The sequence below is a fragment of the Ptychodera flava genome, chromosome 2 (genome assembly GCF_041260155.1).
Source record: "Ptychodera flava strain L36383 chromosome 2, AS_Pfla_20210202, whole genome shotgun sequence".
NCBI classification, from domain to species: Eukaryota; Metazoa; Hemichordata; class Enteropneusta; family Ptychoderidae; genus Ptychodera; species Ptychodera flava.
The window spans coordinates 33,905,975-33,930,144 of NC_091929.1; the positions used below are offsets into that span (position 1 = coordinate 33,905,975).

Sequence of the window (24,170 nt, forward strand, 5' to 3'; positions counted from 1 at the left end):
TTTTTACTCTGTAAGTAAATAAAGCGAAAGTATAGTGTTGACGTCATCGGTCTACTGGAGGATCGCGATCAGACATACTAAAGTCAGAAATAGCAGTATGTCAGCAACAGGTGGTTGGTGAGATTACTTTGTAGAGTTTGATAAACTTTGGTCGCAGAAGTTTGTAACGCTGCTACGTGCAGCTAGACTAGCGTTTATTTACAAATATAAAAGTTAGTCATGCACACGCGAAGTTTTCGCGGTATTTTTGTCTGAACAACGAAGCGCTATAGCTTCATTGTGCGGGTAACCCTGTGATCACGAGTTCAAGCTTTGAAATAGGCTGCGTTGCCAAGGTGCGTGTGACTCAAAATAAACCGCGTCGAGTTGAAACTTGTCGCGTGCCGGATACGCAGTTTCTATACGTTCATATCGCTGTACCTAAGAAAAAATGCACTGTCCATAACTTATCGTCCCGTACTACGTAAACTTACATTCTTGTTTGGCGCCTCGCAAATCAGATACGAACGACAGTAGATTGCGGCTTTTAGCTTGAGATATTAAGTGAAAAAACGACCGAAAAAGTCTTGCCAAATTTGTTCCACTACAACACAATGTAGGTCAACCGTCACAGAAACAAGGTCAAATTCAGAGGTGTTTGTTGTTTATCCTTTGTTGTACAGGAGACCTGATGACGTCACACCCCCGTCTTGTGCCGCGATGTTGCAATCCCGGTACTCAGAATATTAGAGTATTTACAATTCTTTCCAGTAAACATACTACATACGAACTTTCCGTCGTTTCACTTTGTCAGTCTCGTGAACGTTGACGATTTATGTGTCTGTGTCTGTATCGCCCTGCATGTCTGTCGGTAAGGCAAGCGCTCTGTCAACACCTTTTTAAAGATCAATGAACTTCAAGCGTTAACTCTCGCATCTACTAGCTATATCTGTGACTGACTCTAATTTCTCGTCATAATCCTAGAACTATGTCGAATGTCAACATAGCCTTGTATGAGTTTAATTTCTCACTTATTTTTGAAAACTGAATTTTATTGAGTCGGGACTAGAATTCACTTGTCTACAATATAGGCGTATGGCACACTGTGTGCGTGTCTGTGTCTGCATATGTGTGTGTCCAGGGTTAATATCTTGTATTTCAGCACACTTTCGAAGGAATGCCACGACAAAAATAATGAAAATATCCCTCTTCGCCGCAGTGTGTCAGTCAATCTGAAAATGTCGGCAGCGTCACCACGCCGTCGCCGGGGCAACGGCTCCGTGCAGGAGAAGACCATCTTCGAAGCTTCGGAATTTTTAGAGGAAAGAATCACCAAAATAAGCAGCTCTTGGAACAATCTGAAAGCGAACTACGTCCATTTCTCGTCTTCAATTACACTAGCATATCCTCTGTGTAGGTCGGCGCAAAGTCATGAAGGCAGCTTCTCGGAAGTGAATTCACTCAAGGATGTGAAAGATTGCTATGAAGCCGTGAAGGCTAAACAGTTCACGGAAAGTGCTTTCGTCATCAATACTTTCCTACACACGCTGAGGGAACTCGAGCAACTCTATGACGAAGTAGACAAGTGCCGACCCACTCTGGTGGCCAATCAGGACAGCAAGAAAGCTCGTCACGTTCGCGAGTTCTGCGTTGGATTGGAAGCGTGGAGAAAGATGGTGGAAGGAGGGGAGGTCCCTCAGAGCGTGCACCACGACGTCTTGTCGATAACTCAGGACACAGACATCTTGAGACGTACAGGCAGAATTTTCAGTACCATTCCCGTCATGCTGGACCATGCTAACACTCTTGTCAAAACAATGAAGAGGGGCTGGCCCCCGAGGTTGGACAGAAACTTACAACGCCCTCGGACTGCGGGGGTACTAACCTCCCCCCGGCTTGGCCGCTCCTCCTCCGTGACCACGATGCAACAGCTGTCGCTTGACGGAAAGAAAGCGCAAATGATGTGGAGACCCCAGGACGCGGTTGTTCCTGGACAAGCGGCGCGACCATTGATGAAGTCCGGTTCAATGCCTGGTCTTCCGACTATAGGGAGCGGCGCGGTTGGGTCGTCTTTGAGGAGAGCATCGTTTTCCGACATTGACGACGAAGCTCCCTTATCAAGGTGTTGCAGCCCGTCGTTTAGCTCGTCCAGTGCATATGAAACGGGACAGAACTCGCTGTCGCACGTGACCATCACGCAATCCAACGTGACCATCTCGTCCAGCAGCGACAACGAGAGCTCCCAGTGGTCACCCATGGACAATTACAAGCGTCCCGTCGTCAGGGAAATCACAGGTGTGTGAACAACAATGTCAATTACACATATTGACACTGTAACCGAAACATGTGGTGCCTGTCAAATTTCTCTGAATATCAGGCATAAAAAGTTAATTCTGCAATACCGTATCCGAAAATAAATTCATGCGAACGTAAAATAGTCTTTCGCTCAATAGGCCTACCGGTTGAGAGAGTTCACTGCAAAAATGCTAATTTGTAATAATATTTCGCCTTTTTTACAAATAATACTTAATGATCGATATGTGAGTCGAAGGACAAAGCGTATACGTATCAAAATAGCATTTATTTTACGCATGTATGTATGTATGTATGTATGTATGTATGTATGTATGTATGTTTCAATGTATGTATGTATGTATGTATGTATGTATGTATGTATGTTTCAATGTATTGTTTTCAATGTATGTTTCAACATATGTATACATAACAACGCTCATACACAAATATAGATAGATAGATATAAAATATGCACATCTTAAGTAACATTTTTTTCTCATTTAAAACATCCTGTAGAAGCACTTCAATCCAATTTGACGAAGAGCTGGACAAAGTTACAACTCGACTTGAGAAGAAAATAACCAACGCTACGGAGAGTCTACGAGACGATATTCAGAACGACCTCAAGAAACGAGACAAGAGAATTGACAAAATTAAATCAGACGTGGATCAGCTATCTAAGTTCGTCGATGAAAAGTTCGCTGGACTCGACCTCGAAATTCTGAGACTGGATACACAGTTAAAAGGTTAGTATTTTTTAAGTTTATGCGTGTCACACAGATATTACATTAAGAGATAGGTAGAGGCGATAGATAAATGTATAGATATAGAAATAGGCGGATAGATAGATAGGTAGATAGATGAAAATATAGATATATAGTAGATATATAGAAATATAGAAAGTTACAGGTAGATTAGATAGATAGATAGATAGATAAATAGATGGATCTATAGAAAATTACAAGTAGATAGATAGAAATATAGATATATAGGTAGGTAGATAGATATGTAGAAATATATATATATATATTGACAGGATAGGTCAAGCAGCACCAACTCTAGGACACAGTGTTCTTCACTACAAACTAAATTTTATTGTCCGACGTTTCGTGGGCTTAATCCCACTTCAACAAGGATAAAACTGAAATAAACGGATAGCAGACTATAAAAGCATGTAAAAGAAAATAAAGGAAGCTAAAAATTGAAACGAACTTATATATATATATATATATATATATATATATATATATATATATATATATATATATATATATATATATATATATATATATATAAATATATATATATATATATATATATATATATATATATATATATATATATATACAGAGAGAGAGAGGATATTACATACATACATACATACATACATACATACATGTACATTAACCCTCCTTTACAATGTTTATCCATAGATTATATCAAACCATTGGATGACAAGCAGATACACACCATTGGTCAATACATCGGTCCACACGTGTACCCTAAGCTTGCTGCAGAGCTCGGCATCACGCGGACACAGCTGGAATGGATAAATGAGAAATACAAAGACAATGAAGAGGAGGGCGTTGTCGCTCTCCTCCACAAATGGAAGCGAGGGTCGGACATGCGCAAGGCGACCATAGAGACGATTATCAAAGCCTTGGTGAACATCGGTGAGCGGTCAACAGCTAATCAAGTACTTCATGCATTTAAGGAGGAATGATTCTTGCACGTTTAGCTGACTATAGACTATTTACGGACAAGTTGCAGCCCTGTGGATGTATATTACCTCCAGTACCCAGACTTTTGAATTCGCGGCTTTGAATGTTCAGTTACGTTTCTGAGAATTTGGACAAAAGCGGTTTGATAAGTCGGTTTGAAAATACCCATATGATCGCTCCACTACATTTATTTGCGATAGAGAGTAACCTTTATTCTACTGTTCTTATGACGGTCTTATGCATTCACTTAACGCTGGGTCAAATTCATGATCACAGTTGTACTGCTCTAGCCGAAATGACCAATATTTTCTTTTCTCAAAATTTCTCAGCATCTAAGAGAATATTACTGCCCGCAAACACAACTTGTGCCTCCAATATTATCTTAGACAAGACTACGTTTGTTATTGAGTACGTGTTATTTATTTTGCCAGTAATTATTCACGTTGCGTGAGAAATTCGCAACGGTCACTATGACAGTGACATTTTTGATAAACTGCGCAGAAAAAGGGTTAAGTTTTTTTATGCGGATCACATGTACATTTTTTAAAGAAAATATCCGTCCATTTATTGGCTGCGATTCACAATGTAATGTGTTTTTAGTCTCGATTTTAAACAAAGTGATTGTATATTCTGATTGGCTAAATATTAACCAGTACTAAATACATCAGAATGGGTGATTTCTGTAAGTTAATAGCATCTATGTGTGACGTCACGTTTTTGTGGTTTACAGAGGTGCGCCAAAAACGCGAGCAACTTCATTGCATTTGATCAAAATCTAATTTATTTATTTCGAAGACTGGTAGAGATGTTATCCGTGGGTGCTAAAACCATTCTCGGTTTTCGGATACTTTCTAATTTTTTTATACAACTGATTTCGTTGTAAAGTACTGCTTCCTGAGAGAAGGAAATATATCCAAGACAAAATCTTTTGAAGTTGAATTGTGGAATATTTAAAGGGACTACGGTGAACTTTTGCTGTCGTTCAAAGAAATTTTCTCTCATCCTCACATATGTTGAAATAGAAATATTGAAAACCCCATTGCAACGGAATTTGCACCGTTTTGCAGTGTTCTTGTTTACAAAAGAATGCCAAACCGGACTGGAATTCAGTTGTCAATGCAGGGAATAAAATTTGACATAACGGATAAACAAGTTGGACTGTGTTGCCATGTTATACACTCAGGATATCGACATGGTCTTTGGAGGAGAACACGGAACTGTATTTTACAAGTAAAACAAGAAAATTCATCATGATGTAACTAAGAACTTGGAAATGCTGCTGTCAGCAGATATACATGCTTAAGACTGTGAATTTTTTTTAAATATTTGAGCCGAGCAACATATGCACTTTGGCAATATTGTCTAAGTTTGTGCACGGCACAGCAAATGTGATAGAAAACTTGATTTATGAGCTTGTAATCTGAATCGATTGAACTTGATAATAATTCACGTTGATTTTTAATAAAGTCTGGTTCTGTGATCATTCATAAACAGATACAGTTGTAATCGTTTGTGTGCCTTTACAATCACATGCTGAAGATAACGTGATTTCGTAAACCCTTTGAGCGCCAAAGTCAATTTTGACGCCTTTACAAAATGTACCCCAGGCAAATTTTTTCAGAGTTTTGCCAAAATTTTGATGAAAATCTGTAGCCAATGAAATGTGATGTCAATTTGGTCCAAAATTATCAAAAAGATTACATAAAAATTCATAAAAACTGGTAAAATGTTTTTAGGAAAATCTCAGTGGGAAAAATTACAGCACTCAAAGGGTTAAAGGGGCAAAGTGGCTGACTTTTGACCTTTGTTGTGATATCTAGAAAACTTGGAATACTAGCAAATAGTCGCTTAGTATACAAAATGAGGTTGGTACATAAGTAACACGATTGTAACTTATTTGGGCTAATTGGATGGTGAAGTAATGTCGATTTCACCTACAAATGTTATCTCATCTGCTTTTCTTTTTACGTTACATGCTTGTTTTTATGAGTAATTTGTAATATTGCAACATTCAGCTATACGGCACCTAACACTTTCGGGTAATTTGAAAAATGTGAAAATCCCATTATCCTAAATTAGTTTCAATCGTGTTAAGTGTGAAAGTGTCAAAAATTATCCCTTTGCTAAATGCAAAAATATGCAGATTTCATTTGTGGTGATCTCTTGGCAAAATGGATTTTTTCTATTCCTACCTGCTTTTTCAATGAAAAATAAACATTGCCACAATGTAAGGGAAAGCTGCTATCCTAATCCACATGAAAAGCACCGCCATGTACAAAAGCTTGCATGAGGATCAAAGTTTATGTTCAGCCCTGAGCAAAGAACTTGTGTTGTTTTTTTTGGTACAGACCGTAAAACGTTTCACTGAACATATAATCTTGTCTTATCGCAAGCGGAGTTGAGGTTGTGCACAGTTGACCTGTATAGCAGCACAAGACGTCAAACAACACAATTGAAATATTCAAATAGTTGAGATGAAACATTATACGGACGGACTGAAGACGAATAAATGATGAATAAAAGAATGAATGAATGAATGAATGAATGAATGAATGAATGAATGAATGAATGAATGAATGAGTGGATGGAAAAAATTGTCATGGCTGTGTTCTTAGATTGATTTAAATTTGTTCAAAAACAAATTACAGACAATGCTTAATCAGAGTGATAATATTTCAACTAACAACAACGCGTCGCGCAGAGGGAGGTAGTAGTTTGAGGGCGATTCTTGAAGAAAGAAGTCGGTGGTTAGTCTCGTAAGTGTGACAGAATGAACTATTTCGCCCTCTCTGTGAAAGGGTACTATCAGTCAGTAGTGACAGAAATAGCAATACGTGTACGCGTGTCTCGAGGTGTAAGTTGAACACAGTGCCGTAATGTGCGGTTCTGACTAAGCACACGCGCAGTGCCGACATGGTAAGAATTTCCCATTACTTGACCGTTCTTCTTTGGTATCGATCGATGCCGAGGCTGAGTATTGTTTTGTGCAAAGGTCGACGAACTTCTACAAGAACATCAACAACTGCTCAGACTGCAAGTATTATCATGTACCATTTAAGAGGCGAGATTCCGTCAAAAATATCTGATAACATGCATTTAAAATGAGCATCCTCTGAATTTCCTTGCGCACAAAAGGTGTTCGCAAGCGATGTTTTGTCGGACTTGCACGCAAACTTGTTTCAGAAAGCTGGGAAAGAGTTGGTGAGGAAATTATTTTTGCTCAGCAGGTAACGTTGAAAATAACTGGCTGTTTCGGCTGCTGTTTGCCGGGGGTGAACTCGGAGCAAGACAAATTTATCTGGGGGGGGGGGTGAGCAGACAAAGGTGGGCTTTTGGCAGGAAAATTAATGTAATTGGGCGAGAGTTAGCGGAGAGTTTGACGGGGACGAGAAGGAGGGCTAGGGGAACAGGCTGGTAAACTACTGGGGTAATTTTTCAAATCGTGGCGGAATAGGGGTAACTGTGAACAATTTCATTTATCCATATTTGAAGTTTGTTCAAAATACATCGGAACAATAAATTTACATATAAAACACCAACTTCTTGAAATCAACAGGCTGGTGGCAGCCCCTAGCTGAATTTGAAGACATTCTATGAAGACTTGGTTTTAGCAAATTAATTTCTGAGCAAGTAATGAATACGAAATTGGTATTAGCAACAGGTCCTTTCTATTCTTGTCAGTCACTGTATTGTCTTCAAGAACATATTACCTGGCAGTGCATATGCTGCCGATTATCAGCCTGCCTGGTATTCCCTTTGCAATATAAACACATAACCCAGGCACATAACCGGTCCAAACGCTTATACGAGAACGAGAGCGCACAGATGGGTGAAGTATCATATTGCATGATATAGGCCCGATAGGGAACCTGGCACTCTAGTTACATATGTTCTCAGGCTACAGCCTGCTCTACATTGCATGACAATACAATATTTTAGAGTTGTGTATGTCATAGAGCCTCGAGGGTCTGTGGGTATCATCGACTATACGTTATATACCTGCCTAGTTGCTATATCTGCCCCTACGTCCATCGACATGACGGTAACCTTGGAAAATGTTTTCTCCTCGAAATCCGAACATCGCTGCGGACCGACATGGAAGTTGACAGATGGCGCGGGCATGACACGCCTAAATTCATCGTGGGCGGGGGGGGGGGGGGGGAGCTCATGGTATGTAGTGAACTCTGAACAGAAGCACGAATATTTTTCAAGTGGTACGTTCTCGGTATTCGCCAGATTACATCATACATATCACTGATCACGGATGTAGGCCAAGCGTGGGGGACAGGTACACACCACAGATCCGCGACCTGAAAAAACTTCCCTGGTTGACTGGAATGAAAGATCAATGCAATCAACCTTGTAAGCCGAGACACGCCACAAGATAGCAAACCTGCGTTTTGAAATCAATCAAAAGACAACGACACAAAATGATTGAAGAGGTTTAGAATCAGTAGAATCGACTGTAAAGTGCCTCGTCTCTGCTCAGATTGGACCGGGGACTGAGGTGCTGCACTTTGTTTATCATCGTCATGGCAACAGTCAGTCGTGACGTAACAGAAATCTCTACGAAGCAAGGAATTACCATAATAATAGTTGGTCTGCAGAGAGCGAAATAGATTGCGAAGGGAAAGAACCGCCGTCAACCTTGGGCGGTGTGACGTATTCTCAAACCCGGGATATCCGAAGCGGGGATTGGTTCGTTGGTCTGTCACGAGGGGTCATCCTCGCCAGCGAGGTGTTCAACTTCACCGGTGGCCAGATATGGTGGCCATGATCGGGCGGTGAACGAAAATCTACGGGACCGGGAGCTACCAATACGTGATCGCCAACCCAGCGACGACACCTAGGCTGAGGACTACGTTACAGTTCTGGTGAGTGTCAACTTCGGTGCATGACTGGGCGGAAGAAATCAACCGCCAGTTCCCTTCTGCTCCTTACCTGTTTAACCTATCGCACACAATATATCTGAAGAGTGTCAATACAATCAAGTTGTCTATTGTCAGTTCACGCGTCTCACTACAATAACTGCCAAAGACACTACGAAAAACAAACAAACGGCGAACAGTTATACGCTGATCAAATTCTATCGCGAAATAAAAGACAAAGCGGGACATTTAATTTGCATTTGTTAAAGTATGATCAGCGCACACGGACCACGAAAAGAACCAAATAGTCCAAGGACAGTACGGGCTTCTAAACTACTTTACTTTCAGAGTTTGCGTCTGCGAAGACACTGCAATAATTGCATCAGGAAGTATGTTTAATAGTTGTCACACCCCTCTGCAAAGCATTTCGGTAGTCAGACCAAGTCGATAGATAGGAGTATGGACGTGTGTTCTCTTTTTTGCATAGGAGTTTACTTTCACAATATATTTCGCTTCGTTGTGCAAGGGGTTTAGCTCCAGTTCGTTCCTCGGTTTATGGGACGTCATGTCAAATACTTTACGTATGTACAGTACAATGGTGTACCTGTGAGGTCGCGATACCGCAGAAAAGACCAATGAAATTCACAAATCTTAAAGCACAGGGAGCTCACCTATATTTAAGAAACGTTCAGATAAAAATAATCGTGTGCAGCTGGGCAATTAGGCTTGCCTATAGATATCTATGGCACATATTCATGGCAAACAAGAGTCATTTTTATATTTATAAAAATACTACCATCAATGATAAAATATCCATTTAACGCCAGAACGAAACACTTTGACCAAACTTCAAGATTCTTTTGTTTGATTTGAAAAACTTCCGAGCATCCCTTTTATCTATAAATGTCATGTGGCTTTGGTGGACCGCATCCTATTCGTGTAGACGACAGCGTAATAAACTCTTTGGACGTTTCGGAGCGCCCTGCCAGAATTGTAGCGTAAAGATTGCACCAGGCTTGGAAAACGATCGCCTTATGAGCGCGTTGGCCAAACAATATCTTATTAAGGAAAGAAAACATTTATTAAGGCTCCATCAGCAGTTACTTTTGATGTATGCAAGTATTTTTCTTCATTATTGAATAACGGTTTTTTCATCCTATATAACCAGTGTTCAACCTGTCAACGCTACCTGATAGATTTCATTTTTGACAACTGAATTTTAGTCACTCGAAAATTCATTTGTCAACAACAACGATGCTTATTGTACACAAAGCTTCGTGTTTTCAACAGTATTTAAATGTACTTTCTAGAGGAGAAGACGGAAATGATATTGTTTTGAAAATATTACTAAAAGTTACTGTTTTGACTCTTTAAAATCAGTCCTTATTTTTAATATTAACCCTCTTTCAGGGTTAAATTTTGATTAAAAGGCAATTTCGGATTTTATTTTAAGATTGATTCAGAACTAGACAGTAGAAGACAGTAGAGAGTTTCTCTACTGTCTATGGTTTAGACAAAAAACCCAACTGAGCTAGACAACAGACGGGTAAACAAACATTTTACCCGCCATCAAATGTTCGATATGTTTCCAGGCTTGCCGACGCCATTTACCTATATAATATCGATGCCTGTTTTATCTATGCATGGAGGAAATGGCTAAATATCCACGGTTGATAATTGACAGGTCTGTGTGACGTCACAAATTCAATACCCCATATATAGTTGATGTTTGATGACTACAAGTTTGTAGAAGAAGACATATAAGCTAGATTTTGTTGCGTTATATAAAGAAAAAAAACTGGAATTTGAATTCCAATGTATTTATTTACACAATCCAACGAAAAGCGACAGTTTCTTCTACCAACATTTCACAAGTTTTTCAATATCGAGTAACCCGGATAGATGCACTACAGCGAGTGACTTAAAAACAGTTTAGATTATTGATTTGCACAGTTTATTTAAGAGAAAATGGTTGTAACTTTGACGACGTTTTCATAAATCTTGTTCTTGAAAATCTAGTCTAAGTACATATATTTATTCTTCTGCAGAAATAAATTCATGTCGGAATGGAAGGCATTACCCTGGCAAACACAATGCGCCGTGTACAATATACAATGTTAATTGCTGCCAAAGAATATTAAACATAACATCACAGACAATCTGTATAAAGGCTGCATTCAGAAGTTGTACACTACAGGAACTTTGACATCGTTTTTGGGAGTAGATAAAAGAAACTTTACTAAGATCAAAAATATCGGAAAATTCATCAAAAAGTTACAAATAATGGATCTTAATTCAACGAACACTTCGAGTGGTCGTGAAAATATGTCTCATCACCATATCATCATTGCATACATTTGTATTCCGTCAAAGCCAGTGACGTAGCGGCCATACATGAGTATACAACCAGCTGCTGACCCTTAGAAGCAATATTGCAGATGCTGCCAATTTCGATAGACACTATGATAACATTCATTCTCGACTTTCTACAACTTAAAAAGTACGAGATATTGTACGTAAATCACAGTTAACTGTAACACACCCTGTATCTGAACCGTATCGAAAATTCAATGGCCTTGAGGAAGTTTAAATTTAATGTTTAACTTTCCAAAGCATAGCTTACAAAACGCATTATCATAATCCTGTGTTATTGGGTACGGCCATTTTCTTGATATCGTCTCGAGGGCTCCACGATCAACTTATTAATCAATTTACTTAGGGTAAACAATTCAGAAACAGGACAACTGTACAGACTTTTAAACTGACACAGTAAACACAATTGTCAAGGTTGAACGCGCCTCGGGGACAGATATTCGGACTCTCAAACTTTTACAATTCTTTTCTGATGCACTACTTGTGGAGGTTATTTTCAAACTATGGTGTAAGAAAAATTTTCACCGGTTTAGTTTTTCGAAATTCGGAAACTTTGTTTTTCTCCATAAGTTAACGCAGGGATCGCGGCCTTTTTGATTTTCAAATATCGGTAAATCTTGGGCTATTTGTTTCTCTAGTACCAAAATTTGCACGGTTACCCCGATATTTATTTTTGATTTTAAAGAGAATGATTGAAAGATTCCTTAAGGATACTACCTTAAAGTTATGATGTTCACGACAATTTCAACATGCATTATTACATGCTTCGTATATCAAACGACGCGTCCCTTAGGATTCAATGTTAACTTGTTGATGACATAGCTGCGACATAGTTATCACCTGACCGAAAGTGAACCGGAACAATATTCAACTTAACAACTTCCGGATGTAAGGATGATAAAATTACTAAACCGCGTAACTGTGATTTTAAATATATCAATGCGCAGCCCAATGATAAAAACAGATTTTCATCTAATATTGGAGTTTAGCACATGGTTGTCATTTGCAAATAAACATGTGATTTCAAGTGATTTCTACGATTCACACCACAGGTATGGAAAATTCTTACGCAGTTTGAACAAAGTTGACACATTCGTGACTCCAAAGGGTATGGTGGGGTGATTTTTCAAACCTTTGTATTTCAAATTCCTCCACAAAGGTGCTTGTCACATTTATGACTTTCTTGTCATGAGTGTCAGCTCAAGAATGTTTAATTTAAGATAGTGCGCACCTCAAAAGGGAAAGACTTGAAGAACAAACTTTCCTATGAGAAGCTTTCAACCTTTGTCTTTCAAAATCAAGAATCAGGGCCACATCACAAATTTTGTTACTAGAGAAACAAATTACCTTAAATTCGGCGCAGTTTCTCTTTTAACTCCGTGGAGAAAGTAGTGATTTCGATTTTCCACAAATCCAATAGTCAAAACTTTATTTACTCCTGGAGTTTCTAAACGAACCCGCACCAATGGTAGATCAGAAAAATTATGGAAAAAAAATCAGAGTGCGAATATGTGTCCCCGAGGCCCGTTCCACCTTAAACCTTTGAGTGCTGTAATTTTCCCACCAAAATATTACTATAACATTTTTTCAGATTTTTATTATTTTTTGGGACAATTTTGGACCCGATGGACTCTAAGTTTCATTGGCTACAGCTTTTTATCAAAGTTGTGGCAAAAATCTGAAAAAATTTACTGGGGTTTATTTTTAAAAAGCTGACACTGCTCAAAGGATTAAGCAGCGGCTGCTTGCAGTGGCGTTTTGCTCGAATAGTACGCATATTCTGTATACTGTAGGCCGTGACGGTAGCGAGCTGAACACACACAGAAAACCAGGCAGAGCTGCATGTTGACAATAAACTCTTTCACAGTGACCGCTGGCTTGCTACCGACTGGTTGCCATAGACGCGCATATATTGTTGACACACATATCATAGTCTAGCGATTATGTAACTGTTTACACTTCCTGGTGAGGTATCCAAGTCAAAGAATGTAAGATCCTTGTTCACCACGCGGCTGCATTGTAAAATATTTGAGAGGTTTGATCACGTGTTTACCTTCCGCCCATCGGTACACGTGTCTCAAGTTGACGTTATGTACGTGTGGCGCAGACGTTCGTAGCGGCAAACGACACACGATTACGTATAATATTTTTTGCGGTTTCTTTATGGTGTCCGTGAATTTAGGCAACAACCTCGCAAAGTTATATAGTAAATAAGCGAACAGCTTTTACATCCGAATATTTTACAGTTTGCACCAGTACCAGAAATACTCGCTACGATTGCCAGACGTGATCGAAATGTTGTAGTCTCATATATCCACAAAAATGTCTTCAAACCTCATAAATAACTGTATCCATGAAAACTGGCCATTTATATTCAAGGGTGGTATGATGTTTAAGAATAGCCGTAACGCGAAGAAAACAATCTTCTGTGAAAACAACACGAATTTCGCATGTTTCCGAGAAAACATGTGGCAAAATCATTGGGCTCAAATTCACACATCAGCAGGGATATACGAAGGCCACTGCAGTATGAGACGCACGCACAATTACGTGCAACGACACCTTTCTATTTGATCCTGCGAAATGTTTGACTGTAGAAGTCTATTCTCTGTAGAGTTGTCATTTTTGTCGACAAGCTCTTGATTTAATTTCAAATTTTCTGTTTACAGAGTGCAGGTCTTCTAGACACAGGCGTCTTCAAAATATAAACACGTTATGAGGGTATCGCCTAATCTTTTGCCTTGAACGATTAAAATCAAAGCAACCCCGCCCAAAAAGAAAAGAAATCTAAAAACTAAACAAAAAATCCCGAAATGGATGCTCTTAAAACTTTGGCGTAATAACGTAACATGTTTCACTTTTTTCGCAATGACATTTTGAACAGTGGAGATTTCTGTTTCTTTATAAGTTCTCCAAATTGAGCTTCTTCACGTCGAGATAAAAAGCACACAGCGAGTCAAAACGATTCGACTTCACAATGGCCGCCGATCTCGATCTTTTCTTCTCTACCGCTTGTTTTGGCTTATTTTGGAGCTCGTAGAGTAAGTAAAGTTTCCATTGTCCTATCTTGTTTTCAAAATCGAAATTTTCAATTTTCTCAAACTAGAATTAATACAGGGCTGTCGGCCATTTTGAGTATCCAAATTGTAATTTTTATAGGAAATTTGTATGTCAAGTACCAATTTTGAACGGCAAACCCTAATTTTTACTCTTGATATCGAAAGGGAATGGTTTGAATTTTCAGTGATGAAAGTATAAGCAAACATTTGAACCTTTCAATTATGAGGTCTGTACTACCTAAGTGTGGTCACTGAAGTCAGCGACTAGCCATTGTGGGGTACAAAGTGTGTGAGTCGGCGCTCCGGTGACATTTGCTATTCTCTATATAACTATGATGCAACTTTTTCCTATGGTCAGTTCGACCGACAAGACATTTTACGATTTGATATCCTACATAAACCTAAACGTTTTCAATCGGAAAACTGCCATGATTGGTGATGAATTTGATCAATATCGGCATTTTAACTTAAAACGTTGCATTAAAGTGCGACTTACAAAGACACTGTTAATATTAACTGGCTGAGTGGGATAGAGTGAACGCACACAAGTCACATTATAAGATCATAAAACTAAAGTTGATGTTTAATAAAATTGCAGACAGGTACGATCACACCGTGACTAGCGCGGATATTACAAAAGTATTCCGGCGATTATACTCGTAAGCCGGGGATCTAAAACGCCGACAAGTCCAAAGGAAAGCGAGCTCTGAAAATAGAATATGACGACTAAGTTTAAAATGGGATATGTTTTCATCGACACATATTACGTTTGCCACACAAAAATATCGCACTTTTCTCTAGAGTGTGTAACTTGTTTTGAAGGGTCGGTGAGACTATTTTGAGAACCATTTGGGGGAAGGGGTAATAGACAGACGTCTACGTCTAGCAATTTTTATACTACTGGTTATGTAATAGACATTACTGAATCGCGCTTTTTGGGTAGTAAAGCTACCCTCTTTAACTCGTCATTGTAAACGTCAACGACGAAGGACTTGCCATCGCATCGTCATGTTTGCCCCAGTCCTAAATTTTGATAAGTTCACCAATTTAAATAAGTTCCCGGGCTTGTTTCCAATTAAGGTGGTTCGAGTCTCGAAATTGAAAGATTTGCACTTTAACCCAAACTTAAATACTAGTTCGAAATCAAGAATAGAAATTAGGCGTCAATAAGTATTGTAAAAGTTTGCGTGTACGAATATCTGTCCTCGACGTACATGGTGGTAAACATAACTCAGACCTGTGGCAACTTGAAAGAACTTCCGTGATATGACAAAATTCCAATAACACAGCCTGTTGCTGTGTTACGTGTTTCCTGTTTGCTGATGTTTTTCAGAGTATACAAAACTTACTATGGAATGCAACACTGGAAAAAAATCATTCGATACCAAAATATCACATATCCGGTTTTATCTGGAGAAAGATGCAAGCTATTAACAGGAAAACCGATATTTTCATTGTCAACGTCTCGAAGTGTTTGATCATCGACTAAACCACAGTGGACCTCTGTAAAAATTACTCGTTTATCAAACCTCAATTTTACAACCGCTGATTCCTATAAGCTATTGGTACCGCCGACTGCGTTTACTGTGCGTGCGTCCGGAGATGTATTGAATCTCCGCTTATCAGGCTTAAGTATTTGCATGTGTCGTATGCCTTTTGATGTATGTGCAAATTTATCTATCGATAGATCTACCTTTATACCTGTGTATTTATCTCATAATCGGTTCGTCTTTCCGGCTCGGACTGTCTGTATGGCTGTCTATCGGTCTGTCTGTCCATGGAGGTAGCAGAGAAGGTTCTCTGCTACCTCCATGGTCTATCTAGCTGTCTGTCTGCCTCTGTCTGTCAGTCAGTATTTGCATGTGTCGAATGTATTTCGGGTGGATGTGCAAATTTATCTATCGATCTATCTAATTCTATGTCTGTTTATTATCTCACGGGGTTGCCTTTCTGTCTGTCTGTCTGTGTGTCTGTTTGTCTGTCTGTTTGTCTGTCTGTCCGTCTGTCTGTCTGTCTGTCTGTCTGTCTGTCGGTCTGTGTCAAGCATGTACGGGTAGTAAAGAGCGAAAGAGCCGGAAGGAAACATATCGACATTTTGTCAGTGACGGTAATACTGACTTCCGGTACCAGTTGATTAACTCAAAGTTTCTTTCAAAATTATTATGTATGTATGTATGTATGTATGTATGTATGTATGTATGTATGTATGTATGTATGTATGATGTCAAGAGTATTCTTATTTGCGAATGGATTACCTTTTATACATGTTTTTAGGTTAACTGTCAGCTATTTTCTAAGTCGACTTGTACCAGTGTACATATGACTGTAGGCGTGTGGTTTATTCCGTGTGTGTTGTTGTTTGGAAACATTAAATCAGAGTAATGCTGGTAATGACCTTTGTTCTTCTTCTGCAATCTTTTACAGAATTTGTAAGGAACTGTTTTCAATATGGCTGCTGCACCGAGGCGACGTCGATTGAAAGGAACAGTATACAGGAGCAAATAATCCAAGAATGTTATGAATATCTCGATGAAAGATTGATCAGGCTGATCGATAATTGGAAAGGTTTCAAATCCAGCTACGTCCACTTCTCCTCGTCAATAACACTTGCCTACCCGCTTTGCAAATCTCTACACAACGCCAACTATCCATTTGCGGAAGTGACGTCACTCGATGTCGTGCGGAAGTGTTACGACGCCATGATGGGCAAGAATTATACAGAGAGTGCCTACCTCATCGCTAACTTTCTTCAGATAGTGGACGAACTAAAACACATTTATGACGAACTAGAAAACTGCCGGCCCACATTAGTGGCCAGCCAAGATAGCAAGAAAGCTCGTCACGTGCGAGACTTCTGCGTTGAATTGGAAGATTGGCGAAAATTGATCGAAAGTGATGCAGCAGTAAATGCTCTGCATCACGAGGTTGCAGCAATCACAAATGATAAAGACACCTTGAAGCAAACTGGCAGAGTTTTCAGCGTTGTACCTGTCATGACAGACCATGCTATTTCTCTCATCGGGATCATGCGAACAGGCTGGCCACATAAATCGGATGGACCTCTACAGCGCCCTCGCACTGGCTGTATAGTAAGCGCACCTCGCCTTCAACGTGTCCCAAGTCTTACTTCCAAAACTCCACGGTCGTTCGACGGCACCAGCGGTAATGCTACGTTAATACCACAAGACGCTGTCATTAAAGGTCAGTCAGTGAATAATTCATCGAATTCAAGTCATGGAATTCACCTCCCATCAATCGGAATGTATTAACTCCCAGACGAGGATCTGTCTCTGATGATGACGATGGTCCCCTCTCATCCAGACGGAGTTCTCTGTCGTTCAGTTCGTCAAGTGCCTATGAAACCGGACCGGCATCACTGTCTCACGTGTCCATCACAAACTCAAACGTGACCATATCCAGCGATACGGAGAGCACCCAGGTATCGCCAATAGACAAGCGCCCCATCGTAAAGGAAATAACAGGTGAGCGAAAGAAACATAAAGTGGTCGTTGAGGGCAGTCTTTAACATCTCTCGATTAGATCTCACCCGATGAACATATAGTTGGTCCCAGCAAAATGGTGCTACGCATTGTACGATATTTCAATTATGTATTTCATAAATTCAAATATGTTGTTAACTCTATTGAAAATGAATTGCGATTGAAACTTTCAGAAGCACTTCAATCCAAATTTGACGAAGAGCTGGACAAGGTTACGACTCGACTTGAGAAGAAAATAACCAACGCCACTGAGAATTTACGAGACGATATTCAGAATGACCTCCAGCAACGAGACAAGAGAATCGACAAAATTAAATCAGACGTGGATCAGCTGTCAAAATTCGTCGATGAAAAGTTCTCTGGTCTTGACATTGAACTATTGAAAGTCGATGTGATCCTCAAAGGTAACTATTTCATTTGTTTCATGCTAGTTTGATTTGAAGGATTAAGGATATATAAACAAACCCATGTGTAGCTTCTTGGATCGTACAAGGTCAGCGACGATACACACGACAACTAAGGCCCACCTCATTCTTGTCTAATCTTGTGAGGTTCTTTGTTTTTATATGTATGTATGTATGTATGTATGTATGTACGTATGTATGTATGTATGTATGTATGTATGTATGTATGTATGTATGTATGTATGTATGTATGTATGTATGTATGTATGTATGTATGTATGTATGTATGTATGTATGTATGTATGTATGTATGATGTATGTATGTATGTATGTATGTATGTCTATAGGTGTGTGTATGTATGGATGCATGTATGCATGTATGCATGCATGTATGTAATAATAATAATAATAATAATAATAATAATAATAATAATAATAATTAAGCACTTTATAGCGCCACATATCCACAAAAGTGTTCATAGGCGCTTAACAGAAAATGGCAACAATAAAAATAAATAATTAAAAGTGAAAAAAGGAAAATTGATAAAATGAAAAACGAAGAATGTAACCAAGATAAAAATTGTGGAAATAAAACTAACAACATAACACGGTAAAAACGAATAAAGAACGGGAACACAGTATGAAAAAACATCACAGGCTATAAGCAAGCTTAATAGTGAGTTTTCAACTTCTTCTTAAAAATGTCAAGCGATTTGCAGGTTTTAAGTTCAAGTGGAAGCTCGTTCCATAAGGTTGGGGCAGCAGAACAGAAGGCCCGATTTCCAAAGGTCTTAGATACAACTTTCGGAACAACTAACAGACATGGGTTTTCAGAACGAAGACAGCGCTTTGGTTTGTAGCGTGTAATTAGATCGCAGAGGTAAGACGGAGCAGCACCATGCAGGGCCTGAAACGTGAACAGCAACAATTTCAATTCAATGCGTTTATGGACAGGCAGCCAGTGAAGTTTAATAAGAGCATCAGTAATGTTGTCGAATTTTTTACTTTTGTAATCAGACGAGCTGCAGTGTTCTGGACGAGTAAGCTTCCGCATCTTTAAATTGGTCATACCATAAAGTAGACTATTAGCATAATCCAGTCTGGATGTTACGAATGCGTGAACTAACTGCTTTGCTGCGTCTTCTGTTTTAATATTTCCGCATGGCGCTGATATGTCTGATATGAATGTGTGTGTATATATATATATATATATATATATATATATATATATATATATATATATATATATATATATATATATATATATAGATATATATATATATATATATATATATATATATATATATATATAGAATGGAGTGAGTCTCGCGATTCACGAAACAACGTTGTAGAGATGAAATTGTAAAATCAATTCTCCAGCAACCCTTATATATCTCGCTCTACTTTTGTATTGAGCACTTTGTATCAGACAAGTCGAACTGCATACTTCGTATATATATATATATATATTATATATATATATATATATATATATATATATATATATATATATATATATATATATATATATAATCTCAAATTACAAAAATGTCAGTGTCCATCTTGCCAAATGGATCGATATGTTTTCCGTAAAGTACAAGTTGTTGTAAAATATATCGGGACTACAATACACTGATTGATCGAGACTGTACTTCTTGTTGGTGACGATATCAAACGCAGTGCAAGTACTTGCAAGTAGTTTACAGTCTTCTCTCACTGATGTTGACGGTCTTATCTCTGCAGCCTGGAGTCTCATGTGATTTTAGGGAATGTTACGACCAATCTAGTGACAATGAGAATATTTTTCCAAAGCCAATTTCCACACTAAATTAGGAAATTAGCGTCGGCATTATAGAGAGTGGTGTTGAAAAGGTAACTTTTCAAACGGCTGACAACAAAGTGAAACTCAGACGCTTATACAATTAGTTGTCCAGACTTTTTCTCAATAATGCCAGCTCACGCGAATTAAGCTTAATGACTACATCCATACGTTTTCTCTCACGTACAGATTACGTCAGACCCCTGGACGACGAGCTGATACACGTCATCAGCCAAAACATCGGTCCCCAGGTGTACCCTAAGCTTGCCAGGGAGCTCGGCATGAGACAGCCACAGATCGAATGGATCCAACAGAGACACAGGGACGACGAACACGAGGTCGTCATCGCCATCTTGCACAAGTGGAAGCAGATAGCGGGCACGCGCAAAGCCACCGTGGAGGCGATCATCAGAGCTTTGGTTAAGATAGACCAGAGGCCCACAGCAAATCAAATACTTCTGGCACTGAAGGAGAATTGAGTGCTGGCGAATAGTTGCCGTGCACAGCAGACGCAAGAAATTTATGGTAACATTAAGCCCGGTTAGGCTTAAATTATCGCCTCTTTGAACGCAGTATGACTTTAAGTCAAGTTCAAATTAAATGAGGCGTTGAGTCGAATTGAACAACGAGTGCAACATACTGGTTTGACTGTTTGTACTAGGGCATTTTGACTGCCGGCTGATGTTAAAATATTAAGATGCAAAAATATGCATATTTCTATTTCCTTACCCACCGGCCAAAATATATACAAATAGCAAGTATTTGCCACAATATTTGAAGTGTACGTTCTCGATGCGGTTTAAGTAGTATCGCAGTATGCTGGACATACTGTGGGCCAAAGAAAGAGATACTACGTACGATAAATCCTAGTGGATTCCGTTTACAATCTTGAGAAATGTCCATATTTAATCTCCTTTCCCCATTATAGCAAATCACGGTGTTCGAAATAATCTGAAATGCTTATTTCACGTTATTATATATAAGAGGACCATGACTCCGCCCACGTTCGTTATGTGATGCCAAAATTGTCAATGAACTTGACTGTAGTGAGTTTATCATCTTAAATTTACTTCAGAGATAATCGTGTGTGAATGTTTATTTATGAATGTTGCAAATTCTTTCAGAAATCGTGTGTTAATACTGTATAATTTGACCATATATTGAATTTAATCTATAGTAATCCTGGTATGAACAATCGCAATAAGAGTGATTTTATTCCAACTATTGGCATTACACGTTTAAGTTTTAATTTTGACTGAAATGTCCGTCCAAATTATTTTACTGTCTGGTGTCTTCCTTTTGAATTCAACTCCAACAAACATGAAAAGGCGAAAATGTAAATAATAAAAACATGATGTACACGGACAGTCAGGGAAAGTACCTGTCGATAACTGGGTCAGCTCTCATTATGTTGGTAACTGCTCGTTTCTGGCGCGTTTCAAAACAACTTGTGATGACGTCACTGTATTTTTGATCAAAAATTTTGTATGTTAAAATGTGATAATGAACCAAACTTTACGTCACTCGAACCAACCATACTGAACACAATGAAGGATCAAAATACTGTTGTTTTTCTGTAAATATAGGGTTTGATCAAAAGGGAAACTATATTTTAATTACAGTTTGTTATTACCCGTTTTCTCAGACTGGAAAATCCTTGAGGGCGCTGTTTCGAGATCCACCAAGTTCTGCTGACGCTTGGTGACAAGATTGATCTGAGTGACCGACTGCAAGAAGCGCCCTCAAGCAACGGCTCTTCCAACCAATGGACACATCTTTCTAATGCCGATTTTAAATGAAATTAAAATATCAAAAGACGGGTATTTCAAGCCAAATTTGATATTTCATACAAAGCGACTTCTCAGGAATTCGTCCATATATCAGAGTGTTTGAATTTTACGTCATGTAGCTGTTGTGTTTTAAATCTTCGAGAATTCGTGGTGCAAGGTTTGCAAAAATTGATTACAGGGCCCTAGGATGAGCCTCCATGATTTTTACAAGACTCCGTCCAATTAACGTCACTTCAAAGCGTAATGTAAAGTATGACACACACTGTAAGTTGTACACGTTCACTTCATGTTTCGATCTATTTCATCTCATTGTTATTGTATTTCAGTTCGTCCTATGGCAGCCATACGACCAATACAAACACTGTATCCAAGGTACGTTAGCGATTGATGAAAGTTAAAACATGTTTGTCATAATGTCGCTGCCATGTTGACGCGATCACCTAGATACCTTGCACGAAATGCGCTGTTTGTAAACAAAAGAGTCGCACATGCGCAGTTCCGACGACCCTCCCTTTAAATGGAACATGTACTGTCCCGGTTGCTGAAGTGTCACATGTGAAATATTATCGTTAATACGGCTATTTTGAAAGAAAAAAACAACAACATTGCATCCAAATATTTACATTTCATACCAGATCGTCATTAAATTTCTGAGAAGACGAGTCTGTATATTTTTGAATAAAAATATTTAATATAAGATACGGATATTGATATATCGACATTTACATGAGTTTGTGAGTATATTCAGGGATTTTGATGTTTTGGGCAAGTAAGTATATTCGAATGTAATTGTAGCTCATTAATCTTTGTTGTTTGTATATTATATGTGTTTCATAATTAGTCTATAAATATCTGTCAACTAATTTCCTTGAAGCGTTTCGAAACGGCGAAAAATGGACCCCCTGTACGCACAGCAGTAGGCTGTTTCATTTCAGATTTTTTAAGGTTACATAAATGGAATCATGAGTTGTTATTCTGAATTTGGCATGTTTTATGATAAAATATTGAATAAATTAAGTTCAATCTTTACAGTGATTGACATTTTATATATACTATAAAATACCTTTGTGGTGTTGCCTATAATCTGTAAAGTAACCATATAAAGGTTTCCCAAATATTATTCCAATTAGACACCGGGTCTTGTCTAGTCAGCTTAACTCTTTCATATATAGTTACACAGGCATGTCTGGGTACCTGTGCTTGTCGTGGTTTACCTGCTGCAGGAACAAAGTCTTAAAAAACCACTTTTGAGTATGATGGGAAGTTGATTAATACCTTTGTTTGAGTGACTGCTTAAGATCTCAGTGCGATGCTCGTATTTTTTTATTTCTCGCTTATTTTTTTCTTAACTGAAAATTCTTGTGAAGCTCGCGCTATGATGATCGCCAGGTGCACTTTCAAAATGTTGTGCAGTCTGTATATTAAATCAGGATATATAGTTTATTCACTTTGAGGAAAGAGGACTTATGAATGTCGAGGTAAAATAACAACTTAACGGACCATTTCATAAGAGAGACGAAAGTCGTGCTTCTTATTCTGACGTGAACAGTTTTGCATTGAATGGTTTGGCACCGTTAAAAAACACGATCACGCCCTCTGTGACCTCTTGCGAGTTGTCACGTCTTCTCCACCAAGCAACACAGCGGCAAGTCATCAAAATGAGTTGTCAAGTGGAGAGAAGTTTACATGTTTGTTCAGAACCCGGCCAGGGAGTGGAGTTAGATCAAGATTTATCGTTTAAGTGGTCGCATGCATTGTCACGCAGCCATTCAGGCAGACGCGCTAGGTAGACAATGGCCTGCGCACGGCAATACACCCAAAACACAATATAACGGCCAAGATATCATTGTGTCGGCGGCATTCTTGGTCACACGTTGAAGTGCTGGGTTGAATTGTTGGCCCGGGTTACCAGGACGCGATGACCTGAGCTGAGAGAACGAAAAAATGACAACGGACACAATTCAGTAGCCGGAGAAACGGCTCGTTAAATTGCTCGGCGTACGGAACAATTTTAGGGGCAGCCGCAACTCAGCGCATTCGACTCAAATTAAATATGTTTCATTCTCTGCTGCGACTATAAGGGCTATGTCATTTAAAATTGAAGTTGGGGTCTGTTTTGATTTTCTTTTTACACGAACACTACCTGTCTGAGACAGTGTACCACACAGATAATTCCAAAATGAGCAAAACGTTCAGTTTAGATGCACTTATTACGAAATGGTGAAGATTCCCATGCAGTTAATTTTTTAAAAGCTATCTCCGTGCGTTGGTCGAGTTTATTTGCCTCGAAATCTTTGAAAACCATTGTCTTTATTAAAACGGCGCAACATGCAGTAAAATAATGTGGAAATTGTAATTGGAT

At 38.8% G+C, this 24,170-nt stretch overlaps 1 protein-coding gene across 2 annotated transcripts; it reads left to right on the forward strand.

Moving 5' to 3' along the window:
* The first annotated feature begins 1,184 nt into the window (after positions 1 to 1,184).
* LOC139119499 (uncharacterized) lies at positions 1,185 to 22,832 on the forward strand. 2 transcript variants are annotated; one of them, XM_070683366.1, is made up of 4 exons: positions 1,185 to 2,274; positions 17,969 to 18,199; positions 20,208 to 20,516; positions 20,564 to 22,832. In XM_070683366.1, exons 1-3 carry the CDS (start codon positions 1,218 to 1,220, stop codon positions 20,495 to 20,497), a joined length of 1,578 nt encoding a protein of 525 aa, XP_070539467.1. In that variant the 5' UTR covers positions 1,185 to 1,217; the 3' UTR covers positions 20,498 to 20,516; positions 20,564 to 22,832. The 2 variants fall into 2 exon arrangements, with proteins under 2 accessions (XP_070539467.1, XP_070539461.1); XM_070683360.1 differs by having other exon boundaries at positions 20,208 to 20,632.
* The last annotated feature ends 1,338 nt before the right edge of the window (positions 22,833 to 24,170 follow it).